Raw genomic sequence first — 23,518 nt, forward strand, 5'->3', positions numbered from 1 at the left:
CCAGTTCTGACGGAAACCCAGAGCGGATTCACCGCTCCTTTGACATTGGAGACACCAGCATCCACTGTCACACGCTTGCAAGCTAACAATCTAAAATACAAGGCAATGATACACTAGCTGTTGGGGACCATGGGTGGGAGGGTGCTGTTGTATTTGTGTCCTGCATGTGGGTCCCTGGTTAATAATAATATAGGGTGACCCTATGAAAAGGAGGACCGGGCTACTGTATCTTTAAAGTTGTATAGAAAAGGGAATTTCAGCAAGTGTCATTTGAATGCATGTAGCACCTGGTGAAATTTTGTCTTCATCATAACAGTTAAAGCTGCAGGAGTGCTGCCCTCTTGACCAAATACAAAAGAGAGGAGGGTGCCTGCAGCTTTAACTATTGCGATGAAGAGGGAATTTCACCAGATGCTGTATGCATACAAATGACACCTGCTGAAAATCCCTTTTCTCTACAAACTGTTAAAGATACAGGAGCCCTGTCCTCCTTTTCATACATCACCCTAAATAATATTTAATTGTTTGTTCGTTACCCGCCTCTCCCTCTGGATCGAGGCAGGGTACAACACAAATAAAAACACCATAAAATACATACAACTAATTCAAACATTTAAAACCAGTGCATCCTTAAAAGCAGCACACCATTAAAAAAGGCATCTTAAAATTCAACTGGGTAGGCCTGCTGGAAGAGATCAGTTGGCCACGGTGGTTGGCCACAGTGTGAACACAGTGCTGGACTAGATAGATCCGTGGTCTGATCCAGCAGGGCTCTTCTTATGTTCTTAAGACACGAAAAGAAAACGGGTTAGGGAGCAAAGAGTAATCTACCATTCGAAGGGTTCTTTCTGGAAAGCTATGGTGATTAAACTGGTATAAATCACCAGGGCCAGCACTGCCATAGAGGCAACTCAGGCCGCAGCCTAGAGCGCCAAGCAAATGAGGGTGCCGAACAGCGCACCCAGAAGCTGCTCTCCTAGAGCGGCTTCCGGGTGTGCTGTTCCAAAGCCGCTGCCCCGGCCGCCCCCCAACCCCAGAGTCCTGGCTTCGAAGCCAGCGCCTGGCCGGAAGCCGCTCCTGGCTTCGAAGCCAGGACGCTGGGGTTGGAGGTGGAAGCTTCAGAACGGCGCGCCAGGAAGCCACTTCCGGGCACGTCGCTTCGAAACCTCCGCCCCGCCCCCCAACCCCAGCATCCTGGCTTCAAAGCTGGGAGCGGGGGCGTGCACGGGAGCGCAGGGCGGAGGCTTCAGAACACACCTGCCTAGGGCGCAATATAGTCTGGCGCCGGCCCTGTAAATCACCAATATAAACGTTGGCCATATTGTACAGCCAGTTAGTATACCAGTGGAAAAACACAGGTTGGGAAGTAAGGCCGTGTGCCCCTCTCCCTGGGGGTTGTAAGCAGCAAACCTGATTCTTTGCAAGTGTGTCGCAAGGATATTTGCGGAGTAATTGCTCGTCAAAGCTCACAAAGAGGAACAGAGACTTCTCCCCACCTGTCACAAAAGAGGAATGGGAACTATTCGAACTGGACACCTGTGGGATACCCACTAACCAAAGAGGATGCTGCAATCCTGCCAGTGAGTGGGTCACATGCTGGAACAACCCACACGTCATTAGACCTCCAACGATGAAACCTTGTCTCAGGAGATGTGGTCTCCAGGCCTTCCTTTCATCATCCTGTGGCAACCTGTGTTGAATCTAAGGAGGGGGAGAAATTTGTTTGCACTTTCAAACCGATATACGAATCAAAACGTTAGTTGTCCTTCAAAAATTGGACTTCTCTGAATTTTGCAGTGGAGTCTCCTGGCAATAATGTGTGCGCAAATGTGGATATTGGGGTAAGGTGCACTCAAAAACATGTATAAAAAATAACATTCGAAATGCATTATTTTAGGGAAATGGCTTGCCAACGTGTGTACATTAGTGTACAAAGCCCTAAACAACTTGGGACCAGGATATCTAAGAGAGCGCCTTCCCCCCTACCAACCTGCCTGGACATTGAGGACATTGGAGAGCATGCTCCTGGTGGTTCCATGTCAATCTTTGGCCTGATTGGAGTCCGCCAGGAGAAGAGCCTTTACTGTGGTGGCCCCATCTCTTCGGAACGCCCAGCTCCTGGAAGCCAGGCAGGTGCCAACACTAAGCGGTGTAAAAAAAAATTCAAAATGGAATTTGTATTGCTTGTGAGAGAAATTCAAAATGGAGGTTGTGTTGTATCTGAAGCAACTTAAAAATGGAGTTGGTTGTGCCTAAAATGGAGTTTGTTATGTTGAACTACGCATGCGAAAACATCATCGACCTCTGTGTTGTTGGTCTTGTTCTGTTTGTTTGTTTCGTTTGTTTTTTATTGTGAATATCAACAAACAGAACAGAAAATACATCGTGAAAACGGGGGGGGGGGCACATACATTGTGTATATAAAATTATCATCATTTTCCATCATATGTACCGTTAAAAAAAAGGAAGAGGTTTCAAGAAAAGGTTTCAAAAAAAGCAGACCAGATATCCGTATGCGTATCCACTTGCAAGTTGCGTCTATATAGCACTCGTTCAAAAGTTGATAATGTTATTACGTCCTCGATCCATTGCATTATGGGAGGTGTGGATTTGTCCTTCCAATGTGATAGTATCAGTCTTTTGGCTTGTCTAGGGTGACCCTATGAAAAGGAGGACAGGGCTCCTGTATCTTTAACACAGTTGCATAGAAAAGGGAATTTCAGCAGGTGTCATGGGGAACCATGGGGAACCTGGTGAAATTCCCTCTTCATCACCACAGTTAAAGCTGCAGGAGCTATACTAGAGTGACCAGATTTAAAAGAGGGCAGGGCACCTGCAGCTTTAACTGTGGTGATGAAGAGGAAATTTCCCCAGGTTCCCCATATATACAAATGACACCTGCTGAAATTAACACTTAATTTTAACTTAAATTTAAATTATACTGTTTTAACTCTGTATTTTAACCTTATATCAATTTTGCTGTGTGGTTTTATCCTGGTTGTGCTTTTTATATTGTATTTTGTATTTGTGTTTTTAACTTGTTGGTTGTTTTATGATGGTTTTAATTTTTGTGAACCGCCCAGAGAGCTTCGGCTATTGGGCGGTATAAAAATGTAATAAATAAATAAATAAATAAATAAATTCCCTTTTCAATGCAACCGTTAAAGACACAGGAGCCCTGTCCTCCTTTTCATAGGGTCACCCTAGGCTTGTCATAAGGGCTCTGAAGAGCCTTCTGCACTGACCAGGGGCTCTTTTATACCATGCAGGATATTGCACTATTGAAGTGGTATGAAAGCGGTATATAAAAGACAGGAGCCACATTAAGCAGGATATAGTGGTATGAAAGCGGTATATGGTCTGTGTCAATGGGCCCCAATGGTTGTCAGTGCACTTTAATACCACTATAAAGCAGTTGTGTGGCTCCTGCCTTTTATATACTGCTTTCATACCACTTTCGAAGTGGAATATCCTGCTTGGTGTAGATGAGCCCCAAGTGTTAACTTCCAAGAAGCCAGTAGGTAATTTAGGAGGAGGTGCACATTGTTCCATATTATAGATTGTTTCAGTACAACGTTCATCCTTATTATAACCTCCTCCCAAAAGGGGGCAACTATGGGGCTTTGCCAAAACATATGAGTTAAAGAAGCGTTAGATGCATTACATCTCTAATAATGGAGATCTGTGTAGAAACTAGGGGTGTGCTCCACTCAGATCCCCAAATTCGAAGTGGAGCGGGCCGATCCGGACCTCCTAAACCCAGTTCCAGAGTGGATTGGGGGAGGTCTGGAATGACCCGAAGCGGTTCGGAACATTCCGAATCAATTCGGACCATTCCAAAGCTTCGTCTCCAGGTAAGTGGGGAGGAGGGCTTACCTGGCTCCCACGTCCACCGCCACTGTGGTCCATGCAGCAGCGGTGGCAGAGCCAAGTAAGTGGGGAAGGGGGAGGGGGGCTTACCTGGCTCTGCTGTCTGCCACCGCCACGGTCTGTGTGGCAGCTTCGACTGCTGCCGAAGCCTAAGGCTGGAAGTAGGCCTCAATCCGGAGCTCCGGATGCAGGTAAGTGGGGGGAGGGGGACTCATCTGGCAGTGGCGGCGGACGCAGGTAAGGGGGTGGGGGGGTGGCTTACCTGGCGGCGGTGGCGCCATCCATGCAGCGATGGCGGCGAAGCCGAATCTCGCTCCGTGGAGCAGGGGACTGGCGGAGCGGCATGAAGAGGATCAGGCCCGATCCGGATTTTCCAGATCGGGCCATGCAGCAGTTCGGGGGGTCTGTGCACAGCCCTAGTATTTAGCTAGTTCTCATGGAAAAGACACATGCACATTTATATTGTTTACTCTACAGTGAAAAAAAGCCTGCTGTAACTGTTCTCTGGGCTTCTCATCTCCTATTGGGTAGGGTGACCATATTTTGGAAACCAAAAAGGAGGACAAAATGGCCGCCCTCAGGAGGCGTGGCCACCCCAACATGCCCACCCCCAAGGCGGAGCCAACTCAACATGTCCGGCCCCCAAGGGGGTGTGGCCTCGGTCACATTTATTTATTACATTTTTATATGCATTATTATTATCATGTGCATTAATTAGTTCAATGCTCTCCCACAGACACCCACCCACCTGCCCTTCCCCTCCTTTTAAAAATTAATTAGATTAGTGCAATGTTCTCCCAGACACCCACCCACCTGCCCTTCCTCTCCTTTAAAAAATTAATTAGATTAGTGCAATGCTCTCCCACAGACCCACACCCACCTGCCCTTCCCCTCCTTTTAAAAATTAATTAGATTAGTGCAATGTTCTCCCAGACACCCACCCACCTGCCCTTCCCCTCCTTTAAAAAATTAATTAGATTAGTGCAATGTTCTCCCAGACACCCACCCACCTGCCCTTCCTCTCCTTTAAAAAATTAATTAGATTAGTGCAATGCTCTCCCACAGACCCACACCCACCTGCCCTTCCCCTCCTTTTAAAAATTAATTAGATTAGTGCAATGTTCTCCCAGACACCCACCCACCTGCCCTTCCCCTCCTTTTAAAAATTAATTAGATTAGTGCAATGTTCTCCCAGACACCCACCCACCTGCCCTTCCCCTCCTTTTAAAAATTAATTAGATTAGTGCAATGTTCTCCCAGACACCCACCCACCTGCCCTTCCTCTCCTTTAAAAAATTAATTAGATTAGTGCAATGCTCTCCCACAGACCCACACCCACCTGCCCTTCCCCTCCTTTTAAAAATTAATTAGATTAGTGCAATGTTCTCCCAGACACCCACCCACCTGCCCTTCCCCTCCTTTAAAAAATTAATTAGATTAGTGCAATGTTCTCCCAGACACCCACCCACCTGCCCTTCCTCTCCTTTAAAAAATTAATTAGATTAGTGCAATGCTCTCCCACAGACCCACACCCACCTGCCCTTCCCCTCCTTTTAAAAATTAATTAGATTAGTGCAATGTTCTCCCAGACACCCACCCACCTGCCCTTCCCCTCCTTTTAAAAATTAATTAGATTAGTGCAATGTTCTCCCAGACACCCACCCACCTGCCCTTCCCCTCCTTTTAAAAATTAATTAGATTAGTGCAATGTTCTCCCAGACACCCACCCACCTGCCCTTCCTCTCCTTTAAAAAATTAATTAGATTAGTGCAATGCTCTCCCACAGACCCACACCCACCTGCCCTTCCCCTCCTTTTAAAAATTAATTAGATTAGTGCAATGTTCTCCCAGACACCCACCCACCTGCCCTTCCTCTCCTTTTAAAAATTAATTAGATTAGTGCAATGCTCTCCCACAGACCCGCACCCACCTGCCCTTCCCCTCCTTTTAAAAATTAATTAGATTAGTGCAATGTTCTCCCAGACACCCACCCACCTGCCCTTCCTCTCCTTTTAAAAATTAATTAGATTAGTGCAATGCTCTCCCACAGACCCGCACCCACCTGCCCTTCCCCTCCTTTTAAAAATTAATTAGATTAGTGCAATGTTCTCCCAGACACCCACCCACCTGCCCTTCCCCTCCTTTAAAAAATTAATTAGATTAGTGCAATGCTCTCCCACAGACCCGCACCCACCTGCCCTTCCCCTCCTTTTAAAAATTAATTAGATTAGTGCAATGCTCTCCCACAGACCCACACCCACCTGCCCTTCCCCTCCTTAAAAAAATTAATTAGATTAGTGCAATGCTCTCCCACAGACCCACACCCACCTGCCCTTCCCCTCCTTAAAAAAATTAATTAGATTAGTGCAATGCTCTCCCACAGACCCACACCCACCTGCCCTTCCTCTCCTTTAAAAAAATAATTAGATTAGTGCAATGTTCTCCCACAGACCCACACCCAGCGGCCCTTCCTCTCCTTTTAAAATGCTCTCCCAGACACCCACTCACCTGCCCTTCCCCGGTGTCTCCATGGAGGAGACGCTCCAATCGATTGAAGGCCCCAGCGCCGCGTGTTTCCCAAACGCGGATACACCCGGCTTTAAGACCCGCCCACCTCGGGTCTCTCCGATGACGTCATCGGAGAGACCCGAGGTGGGCGGGTCTTAAAGCCGCGTGTTTCCGCGTTTGGGAAACACGCGGCGCTGGGGGCCTTCTATCGATTGGAGCGTCCCCTCCATGGAGACGCCGGCGTCTCTATGGAGGGGACGCTCCAATCGATAGAAGGCCCCAGCGCCGCGTGTTTCCCAAACGCGGAAACACGCAGCTTTAAGACCCGCCCACCTCGGGTCTCTCCGATGACGTCATCGGAGAGACCGGAGGTGGGCGGGTCTTAAAGCTGCGTGTTTCCACGTTTGGGAACACGCGGTGCTGGGGCCTTCTATCGATTGGAGCGTCCGCTCCAATCGATAGAAGGCCCCAGCGCTGCGTGTTTCCCAAACGCGGAAACACGCGGCTTTAAGACCCGCCCACCTCGGGTCTCTCCAGGTGGGCGGGTCTTAAAGCCGGGTGTTTCCGCGTTTGGGAAACACGCGGCACTGGGGCCTTCTATCGATTGGAGCGTCTCCTCCATGGAGACGCCGGCGTCTCTATGGAGGGGACGCTCCAATCGATAGAAGGCCCCAGCGCCGCGTGTTAAGGCTCCCCCGGCTTCTGTTGGGGCCTCTCCTTGGTCGCCATGGTGACGACGACCAAGGAGAGGCCCCGATAGAAACTGGGGGAGCCTTTTTTCCCGGGCAAAAGGGGGGGGGAGGTCATTTCCGGCCGGACGGTGTTCCCCCCCCAATTTCCTGTCATGTCCGGCCAAATCCGGACGATTGGTCACCGTACTATTGGGGTTCAGCCCCACATGTATATGCTCACTCTGTTTTGCTGCCGAAAATAAAGCTGTTGCTAGTGTCACACTGGTCTCTTTGTCAGCGCCTTGGAAATCCACAGCAGCTGCTTCCGGCAGCACCTGAAAACAACTCTTTTCCAGGAACTCTTCCTCAACTGATCATCTGCTCTTTTTATTGGTCCTTTCTTCTAAATTGAACAATTTTAATTTGCTGTTTTTAATCTTCTTTCCTTTTACGGTTTATTCCTATGTTCACCGCTCTGGAATCTATTTTAGATATGGAGCGGTATATAAATATTGTAAACAAATAAATAAATCCCTCCCACATGTTACAACTGTGCCATTTGACTCTCGATCCTCAGACACACATATTTCTCTTGTTAATATAAAGGAAATAAAGGTAACTGCAGCTCTTTAAAATATGCAGCTTTCCTGGGCTATATCCCATATCTAGGCCTTTGAAATTTTCCATGCATCTCACGCATGCAGAACTCCTCCTGACTCCCCCCTTCCCTTCACAAAAGGCTAAAATGATGCTTCTGCTATTTGCAGGCTACTTTGGGGATATTGGTCAATGCAAGCGAAAGCCACAGGTTTGAGTAAGCCCCTCTAACCCTCCGAGGCCCCTCTGAGCCAATCACCCCACCAGGACACAGCCACTGAAAAGGCAGTCCCATGTGATATAAAGGACGTCCTCGGCACAGAACGGGACACTCCACTCTCTGCTTGCACCCAGCACCAACCATGGGGCGCTGTTGGGGAGTCCTGTTCCTGATCAGCCTGGCTGCTGCTGTCCCACTGGGCCCCCCAAAAACCTTCCAGGAGGCCCTTTCACAGGTTGTCAAGATCTACAACCAAGGCCCCAACATCCAAAATGCCTTCCGCCTTCTGCAAGCAACGCCACTGCCTGGACTGGTAAGGATGGGGGGGAGAGGCAATTAGCAGGGGTCCAATTCTGCTGAGCATCAGAACCGGTATATTGGGCCACAGTTGGAACTGAAATGAATTTGCCCAGGGGTCGGGGGGGGAAAGCCTTCTTCAAACTCCTCCTCTGCAGATTTGGAGGGCACATATTTGAAAGTGTGCGAATATTTGAGGAACGCTTGCTGAGTATTCACCATCAGCATCTGCCATCGAATGAATTCTCGGTAGAATTTGAGGTCTATTATCTGACATATCAACAGTCAGTGTAACACCAGCATTTCCTGCAATGATTTTATTATTTATTTATTTCATTTCTATACTGCCCAATAGCTGAAGCTCTCTGGACGATTTACAACTAGGGTTACCATACGTCCCGGAAAACTGGCAATGTCCCGGTTTCCAAGCATTTCCGAAATTTCCCGGCCAGTCAGTCAAGATTACCTAGGTTACCTAGGGAGGTTGTGGGCTTTTCCACACTAGAGTCATTCAAGAGGCAGCTGGACAACCATCTGTCAGGGATGCTTTAGGGTGGATTCCTGCCTTGAGCAGGGGGTTGGACTAGATGGCCTTGTAGGCCCCTTCCAACTCTGCTATTCTATGATTCCCGGATTCCTGTTCCAGCCGGCCGGAGAAATTCCAATCTCCAAAATGGTGCCTTGAGCCTGCTCAGTGGACTGTAAGACTCCATACTGAAGTCTCCTCTAGCTTTTGAGAACTGCTGGAGAAATGTAATTTAGTGTCATTTTTTCCTGTTTGTTTGTTTAAACTGTTCTTTGCCTATTATTTATTTGCAGGTGCTTAAGTACTTTAGGCTGCGATCCTATGCATACTTACCTGGAAGTAAGTCCTATTAAACTTAATAGGATTTGTTTCTGAGTAGACACTCATAGGATTCCAGTGTTAGATAACTAAAGCTTAGATAGCGTTCTTTCTTTCCCTAGACCTTTACATATTGCTCAGTTTTTTAAAAAAAAATCCTAGCCCCCCTTCCCCACAAAAAAATTGTGCAGGTTTTGTGGATTCAGAATATGGCAACTCTATTTACAACAGTTTGTAAGATAATAAAATACAGCATAATTATATAAATACACAAAATTTAAAACAATTTAGCCACCTGAAAACAGGTTCAGTCGAATACTAGACCTGTTTAGATGGCTGGCATAAGTGCCCCATTATATTACATTTATAACTTTCCTTTCCCCCCCCCCCCTTGCAATGAAACTTGGGTGGTTCACACGGTCCTCCTCGTCTTCATTTAGTCCTCACAATATCCCTGTGAGATAGGTTAGGCTGAGAGTGAGTGACTGCCCCAATGTCAGCCAGTGAGGTTCATGGTCGAATGGGAACTAGAACCCGGCTCTTCCAAGTCCCAGTCTAATACTCCAACCATTACACTGCACAGGCTGTAATTGTAATGTAAAAAGAATGAAGAGCCTTGTGGTACCTTAAAGATGAACACAATTTATCGTGATTTTGTTCTGACTTTATACTGTTAGTTTTACCCTACCCAGTGCCTGTTTACCCTACCCTGTGCCTGTTTGCATTCTCTTCCCCTCCTTATTTTTTTATTATGATTTTATTAGAATGTAAGCCTATGCGGCAGGGTCTTGCTATTTACTGTTTTACTCTGTACAGCACCATGTACATTGATGGTGCTATATAAATAAATAATGATAATAATAATTTTTGTGGACCGCAGCCCATGTCATCAGATGCATGGAGCATTATGGAGCGTTTCAGTTTTGTATACAGTGCATTTGGGGTGTCAGAAACCTCTTTGGCCTGGATCCGGATGTATGCTGGATCAACAGTGCTGGTGTGAATGGACTCCCCCCTCTCTTTCCCACGGCAGCCCTCCAGCCTCCTGAAAATGCCAGAGAGTCAGGCTTCTCTATGTGAGGCTTTTATTGGTCACTCATGGATTTTTTTTAGTCCTTTACATGACACTGTCAAACTCCAGGGCCTCTCCCGTGCTTTCTGGCCATTATAGTGGTTTTATTCTCAATGGCGAAAATGCAATAATAAACTTATTGTGCTTTGAGCCTTTCCAACAGCTAGTGAATTTTTGGAATCCCACTATATCAGAGCTATACCACAGCACCATATAATAGGTGTACAATTAAACATATAGAACTTGCCCAGAAAGAAAACCCCAGGGGGGAGGGGAACCACATGTAAATGAGCAGAGCTTAATCCTGCAAGGAATCCATAAGCAGAAGCCCCATTAAGGGTGAGAGATTTCAGCCACATATACAGACACCCTCAGGGGACACTGCAGAATGGAGTGACCTGGGTATCAGGGAGGGGATCCCCCAAAGTTGGATGGAGGAGCCTTCTGTAGGCAGAGCCCATCCTCTCACAAAAGAGCCCTTCCTCGTGTGAAAATCAGACCCTGATCGAACCCTTTGTTGTTTTTCCTGCAACACAGCTACCCTCTGGAAATTTTAAACGTTTAGCACTGCCTATATAGAGCACGCTATCTGTGAATGCTCTGGTTGGGTGAAATCAGTCCCTAGGGCTGCAATTTTTTCCTTTCTTGTAGGCCTCCAGAACCTTTAACAGCAGCCTGGAATGTAGAAATCCACCAGGTGAAGTTTTGTCTGAGGTTGGGAAAGGCTTCCCCTGCTGAATTTCTGCCTGACACGAATAAGACATTGACAGAAAAATGTATGGCATACTTTCAGAGGGAGGGTTGTACCAAAGCAATAAACTGTGACCAAGCAGAAGTGTTCTTTAAAAAAAAAAAAAGTCAGATATTTTATGGACAGGCTTGGGCCACGGTCCAAAGTAAAGTTTATTGATGCTGGTCACTGCATTGGCTCCTGTGTCTGCTTTCTCCACGTAGAATTCAAGCTCCGTAACTCTTCAGCAGCTGAATTTCACCATCCAAGAGACGGTATGCCCGGCCTCAGAAAAGCGTGATCCTGAGCAGTGTGAATTCAAACCTGATGGGGTAAGGAGCCGCTAGGACGAATGAATGCTATTTTGCCAAGCGTTTTCCCCTGTGTGTCTGCGTGTTTAGAGGGGAGCCGGGGCATCTGTTTTCTGCACATGCTCAATGACACTCTCTTCACTATGTCTCCACATGCTCCAAAGTTGTCCCTTAGCTTTACATGCAGGTGCCTGGACCCTGCTTTTGTCTGCATATGATGCTGCCACTGTCTTATCCCAAGGCAGTTCCTTTGCCCATGTAGCCCAGTATTGTCAACACTGACTGGCAGCAATGGCTCTTTTGGGTTTTTACTAGCCCTACCTGGAGATGCCAGGGATTGAATCTGGGACTCTCTACACTGAGCTACAACTCCTCTGAGATGCTGGCAGAACTCTGAGCTTAAGTTTTTTTAAAAACGAAGCCACGTATAGATTGCCAACACTTTAATTGACCAGTGCTCCTGTGTCTTTGGAGGTCTCCCATAGTTTACTCCCACTTATCCCATTTTAAAATACATCGCAGATAAGCTGGAATAATGGCACAAAATCGACAACATGTAAAGCTGACATTGCGCAATGGACCTGCCAAGGAAGAAAGGACTTTACACCAGTGTGGTGTAGTAGCTAAGGTGTTGGACTGGGAATTGGGAGATCCAAGTTTCAGTCCCTACTTGGCCATGGAAACCCACTGGGACCTTAGCTAGACCTACCGGTCTAGCGGGATGGAGGGGTGAAGATCTCATGATATTTTTATCGTGAGATCTCCCCCTCTGTTCACAGGCGGCACGTGCCAACCTCAGAGGGAGAGGTGTCGCGCCCGCCATTGTGTTTGTTTTTCTTAAAGGAGAAGATGCACATGAGCACTCGTGCGCAAAAAGTAAAGTGTGTTTTTTTTAAAAAAATCCCCGCTCCCCCCAAACCGTCCCCAATGGGCGCAGTGCTCCTGAGGAGCTCTGCACCGCATGCGTGGGTCCTGGCTCCTCACAAGGAACCAGGACAAACTGCAATGCCTGGCCACATATTCCGCCGTCCTGAGCTCAGCCCAGGACCGTGGAAAAACTGGGCTCAAAGGGTAGGGTGAGATCCTGGGGCAAGAGAGGGGTCATCTCTCCCTGTTCCCGGGATCCCTTGTGCGTCATGTGAAAGCACAGGGACGATCCTGGGGATCGCCCTGGGATTTCACCCTGTCTAGCTATGGCCAGAGTGACTTTGGGCCAGTCAAAAACTCTCAGCCCAACCTACCTCACAGGGTTGTTGTTGTGAGGATAAAATGGAGAGGAGAAGGAGGATGTACACCCCCTTAGGGTCATTGGAGGAAAAAAAGATGGGATGTAAATGCAATAATAATGGGTAAAATGCCTCCTTGCAACAAAGGCGGGCAGATCTGATCCCCATGCATTTACTCAGAAGCAAGTCCCATTGTGTTCAATGGGGCTTACTCCCAAGTAAGTGTGACAAGGTTGTAAAGTTACAGCAAACTCTAACTCCTACTCAGAAGTAAGTCCTGGCTTTCCTGGGGGCTGTGAGGAAACAGACAACAAGACCCACCCCTCCTTTGCACATATGCGAGGGAGGGAGGGGGAGGGAGGGAGGGGGGAGGGAGGGAGGTGCTCCCTCAGTTCAACTGTGTCTGCCATTTAAAGGAGCCCTGAGAAACAGCAGCAGGACCTCCCACCTTGTCATCCCTCTCCTCCCGTATAATCCAATTCATATCAATCGTGCCAAAGAAACAGGAAGTACAACAGTGGTGGGTAAACAATGGGATTTCCCTTAATGTGGAGAAGCAGTTTCGTCTTATCAGTCATTAAAACGTCACAGTGTCTTTCACCTCTCACAGAAAGGAGCTTTGAAATAAACACAAATCTGTGTGAATGCTGAATATCACTCTGAGCATGCGCAGAATTCACCCTGAAAAGTACCTTTTATTTTTTAAAAAAATGCATCTTAGCAGACTAACAATGAAAATATCAAAGACAGGCCCTGTTCAGAAGACACCTTAAACCACAAGCCTTATTCACCGTGGGCTCCACCACACGTGGGAAAAACGCTCCCTACCATCGCTTCTCAGTTCCCCCCCCCGGATCGGGTTTGGGGGCCCTATTTCCGAGCATGTCCAGGCAAAACCGGATGTATGGTCACCTCATGTAAGCGACCTGCGAAAAATCCATGAATGCCCAGTAACAAGCGTGCAATAAAATGCTCATCGCATGGAGCCACGTGGTTAAAGCTGTGGTTTAAGGTGTCTTCTGAACCGGGCCACACAAATGTTGATGGCCTTATAGGACTTATAGGCCTTATAGGACTTGATGGCCTTATAGGCCCCTTCCAACTCTACTATGATTCTTTTCTGTTCCAGCAATTAGACAAGTAGATGAAATTCTGGCTGGTTACGAACCCAATGTTCAGTAAAGAGCTTTTTACTGCTAATAAAAACAATAATACAATGTATTGAACAAATACTTTTGATAATGAACCAATGTGTGGCTGTGTTCTATTTTGTTTGGATACATTTTTGTCCAAAACGAATTGCTTGCTGCTTGTTCCCCCAGGGCGGTTTGCATCTCAGGGGTGCGGTGGGTGAGAACCAAAGGTCTAAACATTTCCTCTTACTTTTGCAGCTAGTGAAAGATTGCTCTGGCTATTTCTCCACTGAACAGGCAAATTCCCTTATTGTCATCACATGTGATGCTGTGGTTCAAGAGGTAAGTTTACCATTCAGATAGAGCAGATGGTGTGGTGTGGAGGCATAGGAATTTCCCATCCATGTGGGCAGGATAGAACCCCTTCCAAGGAAGCCAATCCTGTCCATTAGGTAGATAGAACATTCCTCACCCCCCAAAATGCCTGCTGCATCCCAACCCACCACCATCTTTAATACTCCCCCCCCCAAAAAAAGAGCACTCTATTCATTGAATTTTGTGAAACTTAGCACTTAAGAGGTAAGGAGTTGATTCTGTGAAAACAGATTTGCAAAGGAACAACGGGATGGTGATCTCTGCAGACACAAATTCACAGTTTTGGGAATGGTAAAACCAAGCATCTGTGATAATATCTTCTAGATAGAAAAATTGCCCCATAATCTTACAGAAACTTCTGGAAGAGCATGACGTTGTGAATGGATGAATGGAATTCATTTAACAAAAAATTTAAACATTGCATGAATATATAGCCTCATGCCACATAATTAAAAACTAATCCTTATTTCATGATGAATAACCTTTGGACTATAATGTATTTTAAATAGAAAACTATCTTTAGATAGATTTTTCCTCAAAAAGCATTTTATTAAAAGAATCCGATTTAAATTAAAAAATCCGATTTAAATTTTAAAAAATCCAAAAAAATTGATTATTTTTTTTAAAAAAATCATTGATTTTTATCCACCCTGCAAATGACCTATGATTCTACCCTTAGGGCCAATCCTATGCAAGTTTTGATTAGGGTGACCATATGAAAAGGAGGACAGGGCTCCTGTATCTTTAACAGTTACATAGAACAGGGAATTTTAGCAGATGTCATTTGTATGCATACAACACCTAGTGAAGTTCATTCTTCATCACAACAATTAAAACTGCAGGAGCCCTGCCCTTTTTTGTATCTGGTCACTCTAGTATAGCTCCTGCAGCTTTAACTGTTGTGATGAAGAGGGAATTTGACCAGGTGCTGCATGCATACAAAGGACACCTGCTGAATTTCCCTTTTCTATGCAACTGTTAAAGATGCAGGAGCCCGGTCCTCCTTTCCATACGGTCACCCTAGTTTAGATGGGAAAAAGTCCTCCAGCCCCCAGCATTCCTCAGCCAGCTATGATGGTACTTTATCCTGACGTTGTACTTCTCCCCATCTGAACGTGGTTCCTTAAAGAAGAAATAGGAAAGTAAGCATGGTTTTATTGCCACCCAGTGTCTCAAAGACGGAAATAAACAATTACTGATTTCGATGGGAGAGTTAAATATGTCTTTAGCCTTATTATGTTTTAATTCAGTTTTATGTATTTTACCATTTACTGCTGTTCCCCGCCTCGATCAAAATGGAGAGGCGAATAAGAAATAAATGTATTATTATTAGTATTAGTATTAGTATTTGCCACTGAAATAAATGGGTCACGGAAGTGCTTAACTTTGCAAAGTGTGTACCTGCCAATGTTTGAAAATGTAAACAAGAAAAATCTCAACTGTTTGACCCACGAGGAAATTAAAAACAACGAAACAGGGGTATATTGTTTTAATATTTTGTTCAAACTGACAATGCTTTAAGGACACCTTGTAGATTTAAATAATTATTTTTCTATGTTATTTGATGTTGTTTTAAGTACCTCCTATTTAGGCCACTAGCAATGTAGGTAAGTTTGGATGTGGATTTAATATCTAAACTTGTAATAGCCCTAAGATCTGGTTTAACCTATAAAGCCTTAAACGGCTTGGGACCACAATAGCTAACAGAACGCCTCTCCCGACATGAACCTCCCCGTACACTACGCTCGACATCTAAGGTCCTCCTCCGGGTGCCTATTCTGAAGGAAGCTTCAAGGATGGCAACAAGGGAGAGGGCCTTTTCGGTGGTGGCCCCCCAACTGTGGAATGATCTTCCCGATGAGGCTCGCCTGGCGCCAACATTGTGATCTTTTCAGTGCCAGGTCAAGACTTTTCTCTTCTCCTGGGCATTGAACAGCAGATGCTGAGTTGTTTTTTCTTAACTGTCCCCAGAATAGTTGTTTCTAAATGGAGCTTCGGCTATGGGGCGGTGTATAAACGTAATAAATAAATGTAATAAATCAATAAATAATCTTCCAAGGTCTGACCATCTAGTACCCCAGGTTTAGCAAAGTTTACCTTAACAAACTTGCAAAATTGCTAAGCCATGTAAAGAGTCTGCTTTCATAGAAGTCCAATTGTAGAATTGGGGATCACCGTTAACTTTAAGAGCTCTTTCCCATCCTAGTTTTACCCAATACTTGCATTCTTCAGATATGTGTATGAAAGCGGCTGAAGAACAGCTAGGACCCGTGTCTTTCTACTGTGCAGATAGCCAAATGTCTGCACATTTGAGTATCGGCATAGAAACTGTGATGGATCGTAGGAAGAAAATCTTCTTTTATCGTTGGATCGCTTTTCAGCCTGTGGGGCAAATACAGTTTAGGAGAAGCTCTGGCCTTAGCTAGACCAGGTTATATCCCGGGGCGAACCCCAGGATCGTCCCTGTGCATCCACATGACACACAGGAGATCCCGGGATCAGGGAGGGATCAGCCCTCCCTTGCCCCGGGATATAGCCCTCCCCTTTGGCCCCGGTTTTTCTGTGGTCCCGGGCTGAGCCCAAGATCACGGAACGTGTAGCCGGGTACCGCAGGTTGACCTGGCTCCGTGCGATTCCTTGCACTGCGCCCATCGGGGGTAGGGTGGGGGGAGCAGGGAAAGTAATTTAATTTTTTAAAAAAACTTACCTTTTGCACATGAGCGTTTGTGTGCTGCTGCTCCTTTAAGATTTTTTTAAAATGGTGGGCGTGACGCCTCTCCTTCTGAGGTCGTCGCATGGAAACATTCCTCGCACAGAGCCGGGAGCCGTGCATGGGGTGCAGCGCTCCTCAGGAACGCTGCGCCCATCGGGGGTAGGGTGGGGGAGTGGGAATTTAAATTATTATTTTTAAAAAAAACACTTACCTTCAGCGCACGAGCGTTCATGCGCTCCTTCCTCTTTAAAAAAATTTAAAAATGGCAGACGCCTCTCCTGTTGAGATCGTCGTGTGTCACATGTAGACAGAGGAAGGATCTTGCGATAAACACATCGTGGGATGTTCCCTTCTCCGTCGTGGGATAAAAGGCAGGTCTAGCTAAGGCCTCAGATTCTAGTGGTGGGCAGGTCCAAAGACAAATGAGGTTTGGGCCAAAAGCAAAATTTTACCTTTGAAAAGATAAAACAATCGATAAAACCATTCAGCATAAAAGCAATATGTAACGGTCAGCAATAAGATTCTAAAAAGGGAAGGCCAGAATAATTGACTTTATATAAAGACTAGCCAACGTAGACCAGGGTCATGTCCTGCCGGCAGCACATCGGCTGCGTGAGGCCTCAATCCCCCGCAATTGCGTTCCTTCCCGCTATCCGCACGGGAAGGAACACCAGTGCGGAGTTTGCTGGAAGGAGCTTCCTAGCCAGATGAATTTTAAACCTACGAATGTTAAGATGCTGTGATTATTTTAATATTGTATTGGTTTTCTATGCTCTTTTAACTAACTTTATATATTATGTTGTGTTTGGTGTTGTTCCCCGCCTCGATCCAGAGGGAGAGGAATTATTATTATTATTATTATTATTATTATTATTATTATTATTATTATTATTATTATTATTATTGCCTCAAAGTCTGAACTGAAACCCTGCTTTTACATTGCTCCCGTTCCCCGCCAGCCTGTCCGCATCACCAGATTCCGAGCGCTCAGAGGGTTCCTGAGAGGATTTCGAAGAGGAATAAATTTGTGGGGTTCCAATGAGTAAATGCAAAATAAGTCCAGGGCTCAAGTGGAATAATGACCCCGAAAAGCTATGGGCATGATGTGAAAGCAAACACTTCGTGGCCTCCGCTTCATCGACCTTGTTTGTTTCTGCTTGCATAGCCGCTCTCTCCTAAACAGAATTGCATTTGCAATCAAATATTAAAAAAAGAGTTATTTAAAAAAATGTGTCTAGTCCTTTTAATACTTTGGGTGCTTCCAGATTTGTTTTGGGGGTGGGGTGGGGTGGCTGCTAGCACTACTTATGCAAAGCCATTCCGCAGCAAAAAAAAAAAAAAATCTTAATGGTTTTTCTGCAGTAAGGAAAAGGACGGAAGCAGTCATTGAAAAACATGGGAGGGGTATTGGTGGAAGAGGGCAATGTCCAGACACCACAGCCCCTGGCCCTGCCCAAAATTCTGTGAATGAAGCGGTGCAATGGCACCATACAAGCCTCATCTACAAGCACCCTTAGTCTGTGCCTGGATAGCTAGTTGTGCAAATTACTGCTAGGGTTGAAGGAAAGGGCATCAACTCACACACAAAACTGTATGCGATGAACTCTACATAATCCTTCATTCGGATACACACATACACATACACATACACATACACATACACATACACATACACATACACATACACACACACACACACACACACACACACACACACTTATGGTGATCCTCTGATGCTGTAGCCTGCTATTTTGGACTAGAAGGGATCTGCACAGTCTCTAAGGCCTTAGCTAGACCAGGCTATATCCCGGGAGATCGTCCCTGTGCGTCTACGTGACGCACAGGGGATCCCGGGATCAGGATTAGGACCTCTCTTCCTGAGGTCGTTGCGCCTTACATGTAAATGAGGGCGAGATCTCACATTAATCGCAACGTGAGGTCTCCCCACCTCTCCCCCAGACTTTCAGGTAGGAGCGTGTTCAGAGGAAGGCAACCGGAATGATCAGGGGTCTGGAAACAAAGCCCTAGGAAGAGAGACTAAAAGAACTGGGCATGTTTAGCCTGGAGAAGAGAAGATTGAGGGGAGACATGAGAGCACTCTTCAAATACTTGAAAGGTTGTCACACAGAGGAGGGCCAGGATCTCTTCTCGATCCTCCCAGAGTGCAGGACACAGAATAACGGGCTCAAGTTAAAGGAAGCCAGATTCCAGCTGGACATCAGGAAAAACTTCCTGACTGTTAGAGCAGTACCACAATGGAATCAGTTGCCTGGTGAGGTTGTGGGCTCTCCCACACTAGAGGCCTTCAAGTGGCAGCTGGACAACCATCTGTCAGGGATGCTTTAGGGTAGGGTGACCATATTTGGGAAACCAAAAAAGAGGACACCTAGTGTGTGTGTGAGAAAGCAGCTTTCTGAGTCCTGCAGAAAGTACGTTATTCCCCCTCCACCGATTGGAGTGGAGGAGGGGAAAGGATTTCATTCTGCACCACCACCATCCACTCCAATTGGGGCCTTTTCTATAATGTCCACGAATGACCCACTTTCCCCTTTAAGACCTCAATTGGAGCTCGGGGTAGGGGAATGACGTGCCTCAAGAAAGCATGTCATTCCCTCCTGCCATGCTAATGGCAGCCTTAAAGAGGAAAGTGTGTCATTCCAGGACATTATTGAAAATTATAGAAAATCCCCCAACACCATGGAAAGAACAAAAACCAGGACAAATCCGGGGAAATCCTGACAGTTGGTCACCCTACTTTAGGGTGGATTCCTGCATTGAGCAGGGGGTTGGACTCGGTGGCCTTGTAGGCCCCTTCCAACTCTGCTATTCTATGATTCTATGATTCTAGTTAAGGCCTAAGTCACCCCTAGACTAAGCTGTGACCCCAACCCAGCCCAGTTCAGCTCACCTGCAGCATCTTCTAAAATATTAAAAGGCTGCTGGAACAGAGGAGCATTCCAGGCCTCTGAGTAAAGATCTACCTACCGCCTGGGCACAGGTCCAGAGCAGCCATCACCCATTAATGATCATGAGCTTTTAGCAGGCGGATGCCTGCAAAAGGCTTTGTCCTTTTAGATGGCTTTATGGTCAGGTGTTTCAGATTGCTTTTTTAAAATCACACGTTATGTCTAAAATGATGTTTTTCATTTCATTTGGCCTGCCTAGCGTGGCCAGATACAAAAGAGGGCAGGGCTCCTGCACCTTTAGCTGTGGTGACGAAGAGGGGATTTCACCAGGTTCTGCATATATACAAATGACACCTTCTGAAATTCCCTTTTCAGTGCAACTATTAAAGACACAGGAGCCCTGTCCTCCTTTTCGTAGGGTCACCCTAACTAAACTTATGTAAGAATAAAGTAGTGTAAGTCTTAATACCAGACTGATTTTGCTCAGATCTACCAGACCAATTTTGCTCATTTTTTAAAATTGAAGCTTGAGCAGTGTAGACATGCAGAAAATTTTAAAAGTGCAAAGAAGTTAAAGCTAAAGCTTTAAAAGCAAAACAGTATCTTTATTGGCTCCACACCAACAGTGTCCTATTGCTCTTCTCCAGCCCAGGAACACTTCTTCAACCCCCATGAGGCCACCTGACCTCACCCTCTCCTATAGGCATTAAGCAAAAATTCACAGGCTGCAGAAGCTTTGCAAAGAGTCCCAACCTGTTGCAAAAAGAACAAATGGAACTTTTGAAACTTTAGGGTGGGGGGAACTTCTTACCTTGCTTGCTCTATGTTGCTGCAAGGTAGAAGAGAATTTTTCTAAAGTTGTTTGTTCTTGCTTTTCAGAACTTAGGCAGCCCAGATCTTATGCAGCTATAGGAGAAGGCATGGTCACATGGATCATTTCCACATGAGGCTTTAATTGCCCAAATGTGATGGACATTTGCAGGTCCTTTAAACCATGTCATCAACCTCCAAGTCATCTCCTGCATTTTTTTTTACCTTCCTCCCGCTTTTTAAAAGATCGGAGATAACCTGATAAGAAATGTTAACTCATCTAGTGGCTGTATGGTGAAACATATAAAACTTGCCAAGAAAGGAAGTCCTTGACTCAAAGCACATGTCCGCAACAAGCCAATCTTCATCCTGCAAAGAATCCAGAAGCCCCAGCAATAGGGTGACCAACTGTCAGGATTTCCCCGGATTTATTTATTTATTTATTTATTTATTTATTACACTTATATACCGCCCCCATAGCCAGGGTTTACAGAAATTCTAAAATTAAGATAAAAATGAGTACACAAAATTTAAAATTCTAAAACACTAGGGCGACCCTATGAAAAGGAGGACAGGGCTCCTGTATCTTTAACAGGTGCATAGAAAAGGGAATTTCAGCAAGTGTCATTTGTATATATGGAGAACCTGATGAAATTCCATCTTCATCACAACAGTTAAAGGTGCAAGAGCTATAGTAGATGACCAGATTTAAAAGAGGGCAGGGCACCTGCAGCTTTAACTGTTGTGAAGAAGAGGAAATTTCACCAGGTTCTCTGTATATACCAACGACACCTGCTGAAATTCCCTTTTCAATACAACTGTTAAAGATACAGGAGGCCTGTCCTCCTTTTCATATGGTCACCCTAAAAACACAGAACATACACACATAAAGCATTAAAAACCGTTAAAAAAAACTAAACAAGTGGGTGATTAAGATGTGCCGCCATATGCCTGGGCAAAGAGGAAAGTCTTAACCTGGCGCCGGAAAGATAGCAGCATTGGTGCCAGGTGAGCCTTGTCAGGGAGATCATTCCATAGTCTGGGGGCCACCACCGAAAAGCCCCTATCCCTCGTTGCCACACTCCGAGCCTCTCTCGGAGTAGGCACCCGGAGGAGGACCTTAGATATTGAACGTAGTGACCGGGTATATTCACGTCGGGATTTGTCTGGGGGTTTTTTTCTACCTGGGTGTCGGGGGGTATTTTATGTAATTTTCTATAATGTCTGGGAATGACACACTTTCCCCTTTAAGGCCACCATTAGGATGGCAGGGGGGAATGATGCGCTTTCCAGAGGCGTGTCATTACCCCCCACCCACTGCTTCAGTTGGGGGCCTTAAAGGGGAAAGTGTGTCATTTCTGCACATTGTAGAAAAGGCCCTGATTGGAGTAAGGGGGGGGGAGGGAGAGAATGACACGCTTTCCTCTCCTCCACTTCAATGATGGCCGCCATTTGTGTGGTGGGGAATAACGCACTTTCCAAAGGCCCTGAAAATCATATTTTCCTGCCTCCCCTGGGGTCCTCATTTTTGGTTTCCCAAATATGGTCACCCCACCCAGTAAGGATATGGGGTTTTAACCTTGTGTGGTGAAGCACATAGTCTCATGGAAGTTCAGAAAGAGTTAGTGCGCCTGAGATGCTTCTCTCTAAAGCAGCCTTCCTCAACCTAAGGCACTCCAGATGTGTTGGACTACAACTCCCAGAATGCCCCAGCTGGGGCATTCTGGGAGATGCAGTCCAACACATCTGGAGCTCCCCAGGTTGAGGAAGGCTGCTCTAAAGAGTCCTAGGCAGCTAGGAAGATTCTTTGCTACCACCTACATTTAAAAAAGTAAAGGGAAATCATGTCTTTTTGCCCAAAGAGGAAGTTACTCAAAATTCTCACCTCCTCAGCTGCTTTTTCTAAAGATTTTGTATGAGTATCCTGTTCAAGCTTGAGCAAGAAACGCTCCTGACAGATATGCTCAACACTGGCAGAAACACAAAATCTGTACTTGCGTAAGGAGCAAAATTCCTCATGTGCTCCAAATGTGTGGAGTGCACATGAGGAATTTTTCACTTCAACGTTTCATCCTGAACACATTCATAAAGTTCTCAACAAAAAGGAGATAATGAAAAGAACAAAAATCCAATCAATATGATCTTAAATCCAACCTTTAAAACAACAACTACGACAGTTACCATCAAGTAGAAAATATGTTCACAATATTTAATTTGGTAAAAACAACAGGGAGTTGTTAGAAACACGATTTTGAAATGAAATTGCTTGGACAAAGTGGTGAAAGTTTAAACACTCTGTTTTATTGAGCAAACTTGCAAGTTTGGGTGTCTAGGCAGGTAGGCACACCCCCAGTTGGTGCATAGTCTTTTTATCCCTTAGCCCGGCTGAAGAGGTCCCTCCCCTGGTTACCCATTGGTCAGAGACTCAAAGGTTACAGCCTATCCTGGTAAGCATTTTTGTCCCGCCTTTGTTTACTTGCTTTTTCATTTCATTTGATATTCCACCCACTATTATTTACTTATGTCCATATTTAGGTTTTATTCTTTCTGGGCACACCTTTCTTTATTCCTCTTCATCACGTCCCCCCCCATAAGGTCATGAGTTCAAACAACAGATATTTTTCTCTTCTCTTATCATAACCACTAGGCTATAAATTTTTGAGGGGCTCCAGTAAGTCTAACACACAATTCTGTTACTCATGTTATCTCTGTTATAATAATATGACCTTCCCTCTGTTAGGTCTTATCCCCTTGCCCTTTGCCGTCTTCACCATCCCAGCTGAAAAGACCAACATTCCTTTTAGCTGACCCATTTCAGAAACTCTCACAAAATGTTTTAATAATGCATTATCTACTATATTTCCCTTATAACATCTATATAATCCATTGGTTATATCACTTTACAATATACTCATAACCTTGAAAAAGCAACATATTTTTCTATATCTAACAGAGTGAACATTTTACAGAAAAAGAAAAAGGAGAAATGCGACGTATATTTCCAGTCAAAGGGCCCAGGAAGAACTTTTAATCTCCACCATCAATCAATGCACGGAACTATATTTATAATGCTGGGAAACAGCCCCATTGATTTTTATAGAGTCATAGGGCCTTGCCAGATGACGGAGTAGCCCGGTGCGAGCCCTGGCCCGGGCCCTGTGCATCCAGATGATGCACAGGGGATCCCGGGCTCAGGCAGGGGTAACCCTCCCTTGGCCCGGGATAACCGGCACCA

At 45.6% G+C, this 23,518-nt stretch overlaps 1 protein-coding gene across 1 annotated transcript; it reads left to right on the forward strand.

Moving 5' to 3' along the window:
- Nucleotides 1–7,924: 7,924 nt before the first annotated feature.
- LOC134403110 (cathelicidin-3-like) lies at nt 7,925–17,775 on the forward strand. Its single transcript, XM_063133562.1, has 4 exons — nt 7,925–8,179; nt 11,034–11,141; nt 13,738–13,821; nt 17,527–17,775. Exons 1-4 carry the CDS (start codon nt 8,009–8,011, stop codon nt 17,611–17,613), a joined length of 450 nt encoding a protein of 149 aa, XP_062989632.1. The 5' UTR covers nt 7,925–8,008; the 3' UTR covers nt 17,614–17,775.
- Nucleotides 17,776–23,518: the final 5,743 nt, after the last annotated feature.

The sequence above is a fragment of the Elgaria multicarinata genome, chromosome 1 (genome assembly GCF_023053635.1).
Source record: "Elgaria multicarinata webbii isolate HBS135686 ecotype San Diego chromosome 1, rElgMul1.1.pri, whole genome shotgun sequence".
NCBI lineage: Eukaryota > Metazoa > Chordata > Lepidosauria > Squamata > Anguidae > Elgaria > Elgaria multicarinata.

What these genes read in the sequence shown, in the direction of transcription:
- LOC134403110 (XM_063133562.1), top strand. Translation starts at nt 8,009, where the DNA reads ATGGGGCGCTGTTGGGGAGTCCTGTTCCTGATCAGCCTGGCTGCTGCT. An exon ending in GTGAATTCAAACCTGATGGG is followed by an intron (nt 11,142 to 13,737) that starts GTAAGGAGCCGC and finishes TTACTTTTGCAG; the next exon opens with CTAGTGAAAGATTGCTCTGG. An exon ending in GTGATGCTGTGGTTCAAGAG is followed by an intron (nt 13,822 to 17,526) that starts GTAAGTTTACCA and finishes GTTCCCCGCCAG; the next exon opens with CCTGTCCGCATCACCAGATT.